Genomic DNA, 14,910 nt, shown 5'->3' with positions numbered 1-14,910 from the left:
GATGCTCGAGGTTGAAAGTGACCCCCAGGGCACAGACCCCAGATCAGATTATGTTCACAGTAATCCTGACCTCCAGCATTACGAAGGGATAGCCAGTGCTGAGGGCAAGCGAAGCCCTGTGTCTGTAATACAAGCTTTGTAAATGAGCTGGAGAAGTAGGTAGCACCTGTGTGACAGTAAATTACAACCTTAGCTAGAAAATTTTATTTCTGTAGATGTACTCAGCTGGAAATGAACTTCACTGACCTTGTTAATTTGTTAACTTCCAAAATGGGTATGTAAAGTAGTTTCAGATATGAAACATATTCAAAATAATTAGAATTGTGTTGCTTATATTGAATTTATAGTAATTTATGGAAAAGTAAGCAGAAATGTTTCAGCATATTGGAAACAAAATGGTTGCACATACAGTCTGGATGTCTTTGATTTTAGTATGTTGTTAACTCTCCTTACGGCCGCTTCACAGTCACCTCTAAAAGCCCAACGCAATGAGGAAACAAAACATATGGATATTTATTTGTTGATTCACAGCAGACATGAAAAGAGTCCGATTTCTAAAGAGGCAGAAAAGGACTTTTTCTGTGAGTGAAAAGCAGTTTGGTGCTGAGAGCTGGAGGTTGTTGTTTCTTTTTTTTTCGCTTTTTTTCCGGTTAAAAAAAATAAATAATAATAATAATAAAAAAAAGAAGGTTCAAGGCTACTGTTTGGACGCGCACGTGTTTTTGCTTTTATGTGCGCGCCACCAGCCGTCGCCTTGAGCCCATTTGATGCACAGTTGCGTGACTGCAAAATGTGAGCCATTGCAGTGAGTCATTTTCATCTTCGGGATGAAGTGTGACATTGTTGATGGTGCTGGATGTATGGCTCTGTTTTTAAAAGTGCTTTTGTGCGTGTGCGTATTTGTACAGTTGCGTCTCCTGTGTGATTCATGTTAAATAATGGTGTCGGCCTCGCAGTCTACGGGGCTTATTGTAAACTTCTGTTAGTTGACGTGTGTGTGTGTGTGTAAGTACACAGCTATACGTGCATTTAAATATGACTCTGTTTTTCCTGCTTGTGGCTTACACACAGTACACATTCCATACATGTGGTGTGATTTACAATGCATGTTCAGTACATAAGTGCGATTATGTGACTGTCTAGGGTAATACGCGTTGCTGGTATGCATTATTTAGTTTTTTTAAATTGTGTTTGCATAACAAAGTGTGGACTATCCACCATGGCAAACGTGATTAACCTTTTAGGGCTACGGATTTTGTCCTGCTCATATCAAAACTCTTTATATTGTGTTTTCACATTGTGTGTTTGTGCGTTCCCCTGAGCCCTCACCTTGATACACACTTTGTCACAGCGGCGCTCTGATAACGACCGTCGACCTTTCCCCCATACTGATGATAAAACAATGAAACAGTGCTTAGGAGCTGTAATGGAAAGCTAATTCTGTAATTAGCCCGCTGATTAGCCTGCAGGCCCCACCCACGGTGGACTCTGCATGTGTGGCAGGTGCCGACTGTAAACCAAAGTCCTTGGACCATGGGGGGAGCACACACACACACGTGCAAACACACACAGATACACACACGCATACAGCAGGTTATCTATTGCTGTTGAGGTCGGTGATTAGATTATCCCTGGTTCATTTAGATAGATGTATCTTTATTATTTACACAAAACTATATACAAAGGATACACAATTATTACTTTCATCACTATTTTGTGTAGATTTTGCCCCCCCCACGCCCCTCCTTGGGTTAATATGAAAGGACCCCTCGTGAAAAATTCCCAAATATCCTCAATATAACAAACAGCTGCTTTCTAGTTCATTAATTGAGAGCAGAAGGGAGACGGTGCTGATGTGTGTGTTTGTGTGTGCTGAAATGACTTGTGTTGTTGGGGAGGGTGGGGGCATCATACACAGCATAATAGCTGATGTGGATTATTAAGTGGCAAGCAGGGTGTGTGTGTGTGTGTCTGGCGGGTGGGATGGGGGCTTATCCGACTGCCTGCTTGGCATGTTGTAAGATGTGTGTTAAGTTTTTCAATCCCTTTGCCGCTGACTGTCAGTGAGGAGTGGATGAAGAGGAACGGAGATGGAGAGGGAGAGGGAGAAGGAGATTTACAACAAGGCGGGGGTGTTGGTGGCACTCTGAGGGAGTGAGGTGGGGGTCTCTCCCTCTCTTAGGGCAATTGTCGTAAAGTGATAGGGGGAAGTGAATGGCTCATCGGCGACCAGTTGACTTGGAAGTGAGGCAGCGGGGGAGAGCGAGAGGAGAGAGAGGGAGGTTGGGGGGGGATTACAGCTTTATCTTGTCATAGTAAATTAACACGGCGGCGGAGAAGCGCTCAGCTACACACTGACCTCTTCATCCCGCCTGCCTCGCCTGCCTGCTTGGCTTTGGCCGAGCTGCTTTACCTTTCCTGCTGCAGCTGTACAGCTACACACACACACACACACAAACACACAGAATAAAAACAGCACTCACACGTATTTTAAAAGCTTGAAAGGTGTCGGATTATTCACTTTTTAAAATTTTTGTTTTTGAACAAACCCTGGCTCTGGATAAGAATAGTGCTGCTCATAATGGTTTGCAAATGAATGTAGTTTAGCTAAAAGGGTGTTTTACTGAATATGAAGTTCTCACCGTGCAGCTGGACCCTGATTGGCTGAGAGCAGCTCAGTTCAAATGCCTGATGGGAAGAATTTTAGTAGCGGTTCAGGGAGGTCAGCCAATCAACACAACAAATCCAGTTATGATGCGCCTGCAGTTATTAATGGATGGATTTTTAACTTCATTTGTGATAGAAACAAAATTTGAGTCGTCAGTAAACATATGTGAAAACAGTAAATTATTATAACAGGATACCTTTAAGCCCAAAGTGCAAGCACAGATAGGATTTTTTAATCTCTTTCTTTCTTGCTTTCTCTCTTTAAGGTCTTTCATGTTTGTGTTTTGCAGACCCTTGCAAAAAAAAAATGTTTTCACATCAGACAGAGGGAAACATCTTCTTATAAATGTGTTAATGGACAAACACTAATTATTTCATTAACAGGCAAGATTCACGCTAACACGATAGAAAACTATAAAGGTATTTCATCAGGCATTATTTCTTATTCATTTTCTTCCACAAGCCCTCTCTTTCTCTCTTTTTGTGTAATTTGTATGTGTGATTGTGCGTGAGTGTGTGTGTGCTCATGTGAATTTGACAGATTTAACACAGTCATTGAGCAGTCTTGAGACACAGTGGTCACACTTAATTTCTCATGCCAGTGATGCACTAATGAATCAACACACGCTTGCCTGTCAACAGCGAGGGGTCGTGGTAAAATACACTGGCATGCATTTTAACCAAACTGCTATTTAAAATACAGAAAATACAGCTGTATGTTTTTAGATAAGGAAAGGGCAAGTGGGTAATTCTTGGACAATAAGTTTAAATAGACAATCACAATTAGGACATTAGAATTTCTTAAGTAATTCAATGGGAATTATTTTAATTTTGTTTTTAAATAAGCATCGGTATTAATATATTAAAATAATTATCTTTATCACAGTACGTATATATATATATATATATATATATGTTTTTAATTTGGGGTTTCCATGGTAGAGCTGAACTATAATGTTGGAACAGGAGGATAAAAGTAACGTGTGTGTTTGTGTGTTTGCCTGCTTGTCCCAGCCTGAGGGACCTCCAAGTCAAAACTGACAGTCTCTGTGTTTAGCCATGGCATGTAAAGGGATTTGCTGTGTGTGTTTGTGTGTGTGTGTGTTTCTATATATATGTGTGTGTGGGTTTGGCAGTGTATCGGAGGTGTGTTAAGTGTATGTCGTGGAGATTGGCAGCTCTGGCGCAGAGCTAAGTCTTACCCCCCTGCAGGAGTGATCAGTGACATTTTCTTGGTGTGTATTTGTGCGTATGTATTTTCATTTAGCAGCTGTTTCCAGTTCTTCCTACTGCCACATTGTCCATGCCTTGATCCACAACGACGCGCCAAGCATCAAATATTGTTTTTCACACATACACCTTGCACAGTCCAAGACATGTCAGGCTATAGCACAGAGAGAGAGAGAGAGTTTCTTCTGTTGGGCATCATAGAAGGAGGAAGGGAAGAAGACGAAGGAATAAAAAAAAAAAAAAAGAACATGAACAGCGGCATCTGTGCTGGCTGTAGGAAAAAAAATAGCATTTGGATTTTTTTTTCCCTCTTTTTCTGGCAAGAGTTAAGTGTTTTTAAACCAACATCCCCTCACAGATGAGCTTAAGAAGACAAAAGTTGTTTAATTCGGTTCCATTGCAGAGGCAGTAAAAGGATAAAGAGAGTGAGGCGCAATTTTTACTTTGTTCCAGTCATTTGGAAGAGAATTGACATCTGCAAACTAAAGGCAGAACCGCCCACACTGCCAGCCTGCCACATCCAGTGCATATAAATACATGTATGCAGGCACTCACACATTTACACACACACACACACACACACACACCTACAGGCTATGTGCACTCACAGTGTCACACATATATGCACAGAAATGGCAGAAACCTGCTCGCACACAGGCACAGAGAGGAGGGCATGAACGTTTACAGTATCCAGAATTTCTGTTTGTACTTATGAATAAATGCATGTTGATGAGAAAAGTTTTGCAGCCCGTGTTAGTGCAGGGGCAAAGAAACATGTCGCTCCGCACACATGGGCTGAGTGACACCCGTTTACAATAGACAGTCTGTCTTGTGTCTTGTTTTTTTTTTTTTTTTTGATCCCTCTGTCTTGGACTTTGCGCTGCAAATCGCCAGTGAGGCGCATGGATTATATGTTGAGGTTGATGGGGAAGAAAGAAAAAAAAAATCATAAGCCATTTAAGTTGCCTTTGGGATAAGGCTGTCTGTCTGACTTCACACATAAATAATGTCATGGGCCCTAATGTACCAGGTCTTTGAAGCCACGGCTCCCTGCTAATTCCCTTTGATTGGGAAATGACCTTCATTGTTGGACGCGGCGAGATGACATCTCCCTGGCAGCTTTTTGACAGAGGAAAGAGATCCGACAACCCTTCACTCCCCCCCACCAACTCCAGCACCACCCCCCATCCCTCTTCCTCCTCCTCCTCCTCCATCTCCCTCCCGTATTCTTGTTCTGTTTGTTTTGTTTGCGCGACATCTTTCTCGAAAGAAAGAGTGCGGCTGTTTTAAGTAGGCGCTGGATTAGATAAATGGGATGTGACAGGTGTGACCGCTGCCTTCAAGATGCCTGCCTTCCTCTCTCTGTTTCTCTCTCTCCTTCTCTTACTACGTATATCTCTCTGTCAACTCACTCTTTCATTTCCTCTAATAACATCGCCTCTCTCTCCTTCCCTTTTTTTCGCCTTTCGTTCTTTCTTTCTTTCTTTCTCTGACTTCTACCCGCTTACTCTCCTTCTCTCCCTCTGTCTCGTTACATTTGCATGTCGTGCCGGCGCTGATGAAACTCGTAATCACAAAGCCGTTCATTTGAAGTCTGAATTTCCCTAATCTGAAGAACAGGAGAGGGTGAAGGAAGAAAGGAGGCAACAAAGAAAGACAGGAGCAGGTCGAGCTGTAAGTTGGTCAGGTGGTGAGGGGAGAAGAGTAAAGTCTTTGAGCGCTTTAAGATCACAAGACACTTTCCCAGCACAGCGTGGCCCTCAGCCAGCGAGTTAGCAGCCTCAGCAACGACTGACTGAAGCCTCATCACCCTATCATACAGTATATATACAACTGCTACAGCCGTATCATCGCTGTCACACTCTGTCCCTCCATTACAATGCATGTGCGAGAGCGCCGAGGAGAGAATTTGTGAATTATTGAGTGCGCTGACTTATTCAGAGTGTGGAAACACACAGACCCGAGGAGAGAGAGTCAGTGGAGCGCAGAAAATGCCATGTGATAATGGTCCTCTGTACCTCTCATATAGTGTTTGGCCACTGACAATGAGAGCATCGTCAATATTGAAAACCTCTGCCCGGCTTTATTCTCTCATGAGAACACAGAGGAATGATTTGAGACTTTGTTTAGAGGAGTTTTTTTTTTCTCTCTCTTCGGCTAAATTTGATGGTTTTATAAAATACAAATTGCATTGCCTATAGCATCGAAAAGAATAGAAAATGGAGTCATCTGGGGTCTAGATGACTTCATTGTGGACTGTGATCTCAGTATGAAGTTCCACTTCCACCAGCAGCCTGCGAGTTAATGATTAGAAAACCATCTCCGCCTTAATATGCTGTAATGTCATTAATACAGCTGGAATGTACCACTGTCTTTCTCTCTCTCTCGCTGTGTGTGTGTGTGTGTGTGTTTGTGTGTGTGTGTCACAACCACACACAGGCAAACACTGTAGGTACTGTAAATGTGTGTCGCTGTCCCAGGTGGCGTGCTGCACACTGTAGTCAGATTAGCCAAAGATTAACCCTGTGGACCATTGACCCTTCGGTCTACAAAGAGCTGAACTGACAGACTGGCTGGCTGATTGACTCACTCACTTGTTTCTGTAATTAAACGGCACAACGCACACTTTAACACACCTGTTTCTTTAAGTGGGAGCATACTCTTATTTTCCTGCTTGTCCGTCGATGCGTTTAGAGCACGTATAAAGTACTTATAACTCATCTATATACATGAACAGTGTATGTGACAAACAGATGACGTCCGTGCGCTCTATCTTGAAGCTGACGCCGTCCTCCCTCTCTGTGTTACTGTTAATTGGGCTGAGCCGGCATTAAGTCTATCATGCGGGCTGTCCAAACAAACACAGGGTTTATTGGGTCAAAGATTAAGATGCTGGAAGTTACTTACCATTCAGCTGCTGTCATGTGTTCTTTTGTTTTTTTTTTTGCTTCCGTTTATTGAAGTAACTAACTTCTCATTTCCCCTCCAGATGTGTTTGAAGAAAAAAAAAACTCAAATGAAAAAAAAAAAGTTCTGATCTTTCTCCCTAAAATCCATAATTGTAAAAGTTTGATTGGACACAACATGTCACAAGATTCTCATGACTGGTTTCCAAACTAGTTGTGGTGCCACAAACCACGCTCTTACACTCTGCTTAAAATCAGATTTTGTGTGAGTCTTCAGCTCATACATGATTCTCCACAGTGAAATGTAAGATCCAGGTGAAGTAACAGTAAGTATAGTTTTGAGTGGATGGCTTTAATTGATTAAAACCATTTTTTTTTTCAAAATATTATTTTGTCTGCAAGAGTACAGTTTTTTTTTGAGAGGTTTTCCAAAGGTCATTAAACTCAACATGTTTAAGACTGTAAATTTAGCCATAAGACAGCAGGATAATTATTCACCATGACAGCTTGGCAAAAGCCACAGAGCTTTACTTTGAGCTGTGTATATTATATTTTGTAGCTGTCACGCTGATTGCTATTTTGTCTGTTATGAATTTTTTACCCTTTTCATTCCTTTCATAAGTTTATGGAAATGATTTGACACTGCTCCAAAGCTTTGTTTTTTGAAAAGGGATCTGTTTTTTGTGATTTTTCCGTTTGATGGAGTTGCATCCTCGGCATTAATTGTCAGGAATCTTAGGACAAAAGTACCGCAGCGCTGAAACTTGGGCTTGGGATTCGGTACAGTAGCGTTGGACGTCCCTCAAAGGCGAGCCGCTGAAGGCTTTGTAATGAGGAGTTAGCGTGACTCTAAGAGTGTGCGGAGTCTTTTGCTGTTGTTTCATGTGTTCGTTCTGTCAAGTACCTCCAAGTCAGTCAAATGCAGATTCCAGAGGATGTGAGAGAAAGAGAGAGAAGAAGCAGTATGCCCTAACTTGAGATAACTGGCCGGTGATGAAAGTTGGTTGCAGTGAGCTGTGGGAAGGGGAGATGGAGAGAATTAAGGGAGCAAGAGAATGAGAGGAGGATGGAGATAATGAGTGGGCGTATGCCAGCTCCTCCCCCACCTCCTCCTGCTTTTCCTTCTTCCACAGTTTGTTTATTTATGTCTTAAAGTTTAGGTGATTTTTCAAACTAATGATTTATTTCTTACTTTACCCAACCTCTCCTCTCCTCCCTTCAGGACCAGGACGGCACTAAGGGGAGCTCTCTGAGTCCTTACCCCCAGCACAATTCTACCTCACCGGGCAAAGAGGAGGGCGGAGGCGGGGGACGGCCCTGCAGCGACGGGGGCTCGGCCACGGGCACCCTGGGGACCCCCGAGAGACGCAAGGGCAGCCTGGCAGATGTGGTGGACACACTGAAACAACGCAAGATGGAGGAGCTGATCAAGAACGAGCCAGAAGGTCAGTGATGAAAAGGGATGCTTGTGCAGCCAGATGTGGGATCTGCAACTCCCCGCCATCTCTCTGGCTCCGTGCCGCTCTTTTATCACTCTCTGTTGTCCTTGCTCTCTTCTTCTTTCATTCTGTCCTGTTTTCTCTACAGCTCTATCGCTTTCTCTTTCTCTCCCTCTGTTATGAACCCACACACATTCAGATGAGAGGCGAGCCTTTGTTTTTCCAGCACACAGACAGACAGCATCAGCTGTTTGGGCCTATTGTCCACCATGCTTTGCATATTTATCACAACCTGACAAATAAGATATTTGTGTGCATGCATGTGTTTGTGTGTGTAGTGTATGCGTGAGTGTGTGAAAAGCCTGCAAACATACTTGGATATCTTAACTCTCCAAATGTGTCCTGGCTTTAATTTCAAGTGGGGGATGCTGACATTAAGACTTCTTTTAGCTTAATAATCAGTGAGGGTTAAATGTAACTTAGCACCTTTGCTGCTACCCGTATAACCTTTGATTTAATGCTCTCTCGGCCCTCAGATAGACTTCACACACTGTTGAGGAGGCTAAACCAGATTTTTGCCCAGGGCTACATAGCTTAAGTTGATTAGCCCCCACATTTCATTCTCAAATTTAGCTTTGGGCACAGTTGGAGTCGGGAAAAGAGATAAAATTAGCCCATGGCCAACTCTAATTTCCACTGGGCATATAAATGGGGGCTTAAGTCACTATGAAACGCATGTGATAGTGATAATGTGATAAGGGGATCACCAACAGGTGTCCATCTCCTTTAGGAAGATGGGATAATATAAATAACGTGGTGCTTTATTGGTGGAGAAATATTTTGTGTCTGGGACAGTGAGGTCCTTGTCAGTTTTACAACAGGTCCCTGAAGCTAGTAGGGTTTTGCTGCCTTGTTCAAGGGCACTTAAGCCAAGCACATTACTGGTCTTGGTCAGCCTACGATGTGCATACATACATACACACACACACACACACACACACACACACACACACACACACACTATGCTCCGAGCTATTCCTGAAGGAGCTACTCTCCTCTAATACCACATGTGATACTGAATACGCTCTGATTCATTCAGATCTGCTTGTTTATTGCACATATTGACACACAGAGCCAAGACCAGTGACACAAAACCAGACTCTACCAGACTTGAGATTAGACTGTGTAATGAGTGTAATTGGGACCCAGTCTGACTCAGATCCTTGGTCAGGTCTCATTTCCTCATAACTGAGTGGACCTGTGAAGACCTCTTAAAGCAGATGCATGCAAAAACATCCACTGTATCTTTTTATACACCTCTGTACTTTCCCTGGAGCTTCTAAATCCACCTCTGCTTCACGCTGAGATTTCTATCCAAACATGCCTGGGAACTGTATGCAGCCTTAAATGCAACCTTTTGTCCCCAAAAGGTGAAAGAACAGTGCAGCAGCAGCACAGTGTATATTTGTCTTGAAATGTAGGTGCGCTTGTGTACTGGTGTGTGTTTGTGCCCCCCCCCTCGCCCCCAGTGCATCAACAGGCTTTCATTTCAAGCTGCGACGTGCTAACCTTGTTTTCCAGGCTTTTCTGTAAGGTTCTGAAAGCAGCAGAGACTGCTGGTCAGCTCTTGCCATCTGGTTGTTTTTATTCTAGTCGATAGAGAGGCCTGTTGTGGCACATTTAACAAAAAAAAAAAAAAAGAAAGAAAGAAAGAAAAAACTGGCCTGTTTGTTGAGCTGAGCTGTTTTGGGTTGTTCGCTGCTTCACTGGACCTCATGAACCGGCTGCACAGGAAAAAAACAGCAATAATGGATCTTTATGAGTCAGCCAATGCAGAGAGAGAGAGAGAGGGAGAGGGAGGAAGAGAGACAGAGAAGGAAAAGACGGAAGGAGGAAGAGAAGGATAAGAGAGCGAAGGAGAGAAAGAGCAGTGTCTTCACAGACCCCATTAGCAGAGTGCCACAGTGGTGCGGCATCCAAACCAACCCGGAGCATTATCTGCCCTACGTTTAAATGAAACGCGCTAACAAAAGGCCCCAGCGCCTCCAGACCCAGCACACACACAACACAACACACACACACACACACACACACACACACACACACACACAAAAACCCAGGCCAAGCAAGAAGAGAAAGGAAGAGAGAAAAGACAGTAAAGGAAGAAAGGGGAAGCTGAGAAAAGATGAAGAGAGGCAGAGGGAAATGGAGAGAGGGAGGGCGGGGGACGACAAGGGGCGGTATTGAGCGTAAGATAGAAATCCCTTTTCTGTGCCCGGCTAGCTATTGTTTGGCTGTGTGGCTCAGAAAGGCCATTAGCAGCAAACAGCAGGTTGGGATGAAAATTTAATGAAGGCTTTAATCATTATGAAAGGCCTGGAATATTACTGCTCTCTCTCTCTCTCTCTCTATCTCTCTCTCTCTCTCTCTCTCTCTCTCTCTCTCTCTCTCTCACTTACACACACGCTCGCACACTGCTTCCAGCTGGATCAATGACACACACATACACACACATATTTAGAGTGTAGGAACATTAACACCAGGAGGGATGTGAGCAAGAGGCCAAAGACACAAAATGGGTCAGAAAACGATAAACATCTCAAAACAGAAAGAGAAGCTTGACTTATCGAAGGCAGCCCCTGAGCTAGACATCACACACACACACACACTGAGAGTCACACACACAAGTATGGCTTAAGTTTGAAAGATATAGTTTTGTGTCTGTGGCTAGTGTTGCTCTACTTTGGCTAGATGAATGGAGAGTGGTAGATACTAGGTCAGTGTGTGTGTGTGTGTGTGTGCTGTTTAAGCCTTTGGGAGCACGTAAACTTGTGTATGTCTATTTGCATATGTATTTGTGACAGAAAGTGTGTACGTGTGTGTGTTAGAGGAAGCATTGCATTTGTCTGCATGCATGCAAGGTGTGTGTGTGTGTGTGTGTGTATGTATGTATGTGCGTCTAATAAATGACTAGCCATGTTGTCCCCCATGGCCTGGCCCAACCATGCTCCACCGCTCTCCTGCTCTCTCCATTCATCTCCTGTCTCACTCCACTGGCCACCTGCTACCCTGGAGATACACACTCACTCTCACACGCACCAGCACATATATGTGCAGATGCACACACATAACCAAACACTGGTAGCCGCCGTCTTCAATAAAATCTTCAGGAGCGACAGGGAGGAACAGCAAAGATAAGAATGGCATGACATCGCCTTGTGTGTATGAATGCGTGTTTATGCGTGTGTGTCCGTGTATTTATGTGGACTTGAGGCGAGAGGCCGCTTGGCGAACGGCTCGTGCTGGAGTGTGTGTGTGTGTCATTATGTGGAATAATGAGAGCAGAGTGCAGAGCAGCGCGGGAGGCACAGGGTCGAGAGGAGAGTCGGTGCTTAAACCCAAGAGAGATGGCTGCACATGCAGGATGAACACAAGCGTACCCACACACACACGTTGGCAGCTAAACACACACACACACCTGGGTTCAACAGTTCCCTTGGACTTGCCATTTAACCCCTTGTGACCCCTGTTCCACAGAGCAAGGCCTAGTGATAATCTATTAGCACAGCTGTGGGGAAAAAAAAGGCATGGGCCTGAGAACTACATGGATGCATAGATGTATAGATAGATAGAATGAGATTTTAAACTATTAAATGAAAGAGAGGAAAAACGAGGGGAATTAAGAGGAGAGGAGAAACATCACTAAATGGGGCACAGATGTTCCTCTCGGCCCCTGGAGTGGTGCCTCTGCTGCCCTGGACTTTCACCAGACACTCAGCCTCATTCCTCCTCTCCTCGCCTCTCCTCTCCTCTCCTCTCCTCTCCTTCTCCCTCTACATGGCAGCTTTGACTGTAAGTGGCCCCCATTAAGTGCCAGCTGAGCTCCATCTCTGGACCCGTCTGTTGACCCTCTGCTACCCAGCTACAGCTACCCGTCACTGGGGCTCCATGGCCTCTGGGACTTTTTATGTTTTCTCCTTTTTTAGTTTAAGCTCAGCCATAAACAGAAATAAACAAAGCCCCTCAACTAGAAATGTGTTTTTTCCTCTGAATACATTAACTGTACATCTTTTGAAATGACCTAAACGTGATAAATGTGAACAGTGTACGTTACAAAAATGCTTTCATGTATAAGCAGCGCTAAAGATTAAGCTGTATCACGTTGCATGCATCGTTTCTATGCACAGCTGAAACGTTAGGATTTGAGAAAATGAGACGTCTTTACATTTAAATTTTTCAAATGAAGTTCCTTTCTTTTTATAGCAGCCATATCCATCACTCATTACTCAGTTCTCTGGGCTTCCAGCATTTAACATTCTGAGGAAAAGCCAGTAATACAGATTTGTATTGATATAGCAGCATGTTTAAAACATTAAGACCGGATGCAATCCATGCGTGTTTCTCCTTTTAGAGCTGGATGCAACACAAGCATGTTTTATATGATCATGATTTTCAGTCCAGCTAAATTCTTTTTTGTTTATTGGTATTTTTGAAAAAGGTCTTAGTGAACAGCGACAATTCTGACTAGTTTTTCAGAAAAAAAAAACAGAAGTAGAGCTCTGTAAAGTCAAATTACATTCTGTGAAAATAATAAGGAAGATGATTCTGTACTGAGCCTGATCGCGTGGCTCTATCTGTCAGTTCTTCTGGTGGATGCATTGTTGGGGTCAACAAATGGCAATATTCTTGTTGCTTTACTGAGCCAGAGTGCAGCTCAGGGGTCAGATTTTATGGCCTTGATCTGGACACACGTGCAGGGAGACAAGACACACACTTATTGCACGTACAGCCTTGCACACACACACACGCACTGCGGACAGCGAGCAGGTTTACAGCCGCGCCGGCAACCTTGAGGTCAGCCGGAATGGTGTTTTTATGGCTGAGCGTACTCACTGCTCCAAGGCACCGGTTTCCATACTGAAAATGCCAACTCAATGACAGATGTCACACAACACACACTCACAGACACATGCTCTCACATGCACGCACAGGACTTCATCTATTATCAAGGCAAGGGAGGGAACCCAGGGCTTGCTTTTAGAGAGCACTGAGGCATTTTATAGGACAGCACTTAGGCAAGGCCATTGTGCCACACAAGCACACAGTGACCGGAGCTCCCTCACGCCTCCATACACTCCAATGGGTGACAATGGGAAGGGCGGATACATTCTGCCAAGAAGAAGGAGAGAGTGAAAGAAAGGGAGAAAAGAAAAAGAGCCGGAGAAGTGGAGGGATCGAGGCAGTCTCTCGTTCATCCGTCCATCAGTCCAGCCCCCCCCCCACCTCCCCTTCACTTTGCCTAATCCTTCTACTTCTCCGTTATCTGGGGGGTTATGTCAAACACACACACACACACACACTCACACACACACTTGCACACTATAAACATTAACAATAGAATATACAACCTCAGCAAGTCATCACATGAACCTGTGACTTTTAAGCCCACATCCCTGAGGGGAATTTGTGGACTGAAACACACTTGCATGTACGCACGCACACACATACACAAACATACAAACATATAGCAGCAGGTTCACAGCCCTAGCGTGGGAGCGGGCGAACGTCTTTATGTGATTTCCACCCTTTGTTGGTAATTAGTTAGTTGTATAAATTAACATGAAGTGCAGCAGGACTCTCACAGCCATTGTTTGTCGCGATCATTCTTCTTGCTCTGGGAAAAGGAAGGCAAGTGAAATGAAACAGAGGGGGAGGTTGAAAGAGAGAATTGTTTTGTTTTGTTTTTTTAATTCACTACAAGTGGGAAAGAAAGTTCAGGCGAGCGAGAAAAAGCAAGATTTTGTCCTCGTATTTGCCAATTAAAGGGCTCTAAAGACACAGAGACAGCATTTGCTAAAGAGAAGTTGACATCACGCTTATGAGACTAACTCTGCCTTGAACCCCTTTGCAAAGGAGATGTGAACTCCCTGTGGTGTGTTTTTTTTATGCTACACCTCCCATCCCATGACCTGGCAAAGAAAAAGAAAACCTTCAGTAGTAAAATTCAAAAATTTTCTGCTTGGAAAGATCACAACATGGCATACTTTTGCACAAATAAAACTCACTTTAAAGCAGACAAAGAGCTCCTTCTTCGTGTTGCATATCTAATAACACCAGTTCCTTTTTATTTATCATTCTCTGCAGTTATCCGAGTGTCATTGTGTCAGTTAACTTCACAGCGTTTGTTGCAGACAGGGGAAAAATCATCACGGACATGGCTCACAATTCAAATCGAATCAATTCGCTTTCTTTTTTTTTTGTTGTTGTTGTGTTGTGTTGTTTTGTTTTTTTTCACTTTTGTGGCATGAGAAACAGGGAACGTCATGGGGCGAACCTGAGGCCTATTGTGGGGCCGGCCATTGTTGGCTCGATGAAAGGCGCATTCAAGTCACTTTTCTTATTGAATTGTTTTGAGTCTGCTTTTCAACGTGGCATTCTCTCTCCAGCCTTGCACGAGACAATCGGTGGGGATGAAACTCCTTTCTACCATTCTTCCCAGTCCAGATGAGCGATATTAAGGAGATGAATAGTGTGCATGTATGTGTGTGTCTGTGTGTGTGTGTTTTCTTTTTCTTTTTTTTGGTTGGGGGGGTTGAGCAGTGCCCCAGCTTTTGTCCAATACATGAGCATAAAGGGGCTTAGAGAGAAGAGAGAGGGTCCTGTGGTTT

General features: G+C 43.8%; 1 protein-coding gene across 10 annotated transcripts in view; it reads left to right on the top strand.

The window, feature by feature from the left end:
- The window catches only part of sox5 (SRY-box transcription factor 5), a 208,223-nt gene that overhangs the window by 130,166 nt on the left and 63,147 nt on the right, over positions 1–14,910 (top strand). For all 10 annotated transcript variants that reach the window (XM_041030245.1, XM_041030249.1, XM_041030242.1 and 7 more), the window contains one exon: positions 8,026–8,248. In XM_041030245.1, coding sequence (XP_040886179.1) covers positions 8,026–8,248 — 223 coding nt within the window. The remainder of the gene's footprint in view (positions 1–8,025; positions 8,249–14,910) is intronic.

Source organism: Toxotes jaculatrix, chromosome 22 (assembly GCF_017976425.1).
Source record: "Toxotes jaculatrix isolate fToxJac2 chromosome 22, fToxJac2.pri, whole genome shotgun sequence".
Lineage (NCBI taxonomy): Eukaryota > Metazoa > Chordata > Actinopteri > Toxotidae > Toxotes > Toxotes jaculatrix.
This window is presented reverse-complemented; position numbering and strand designations above follow the sequence as displayed.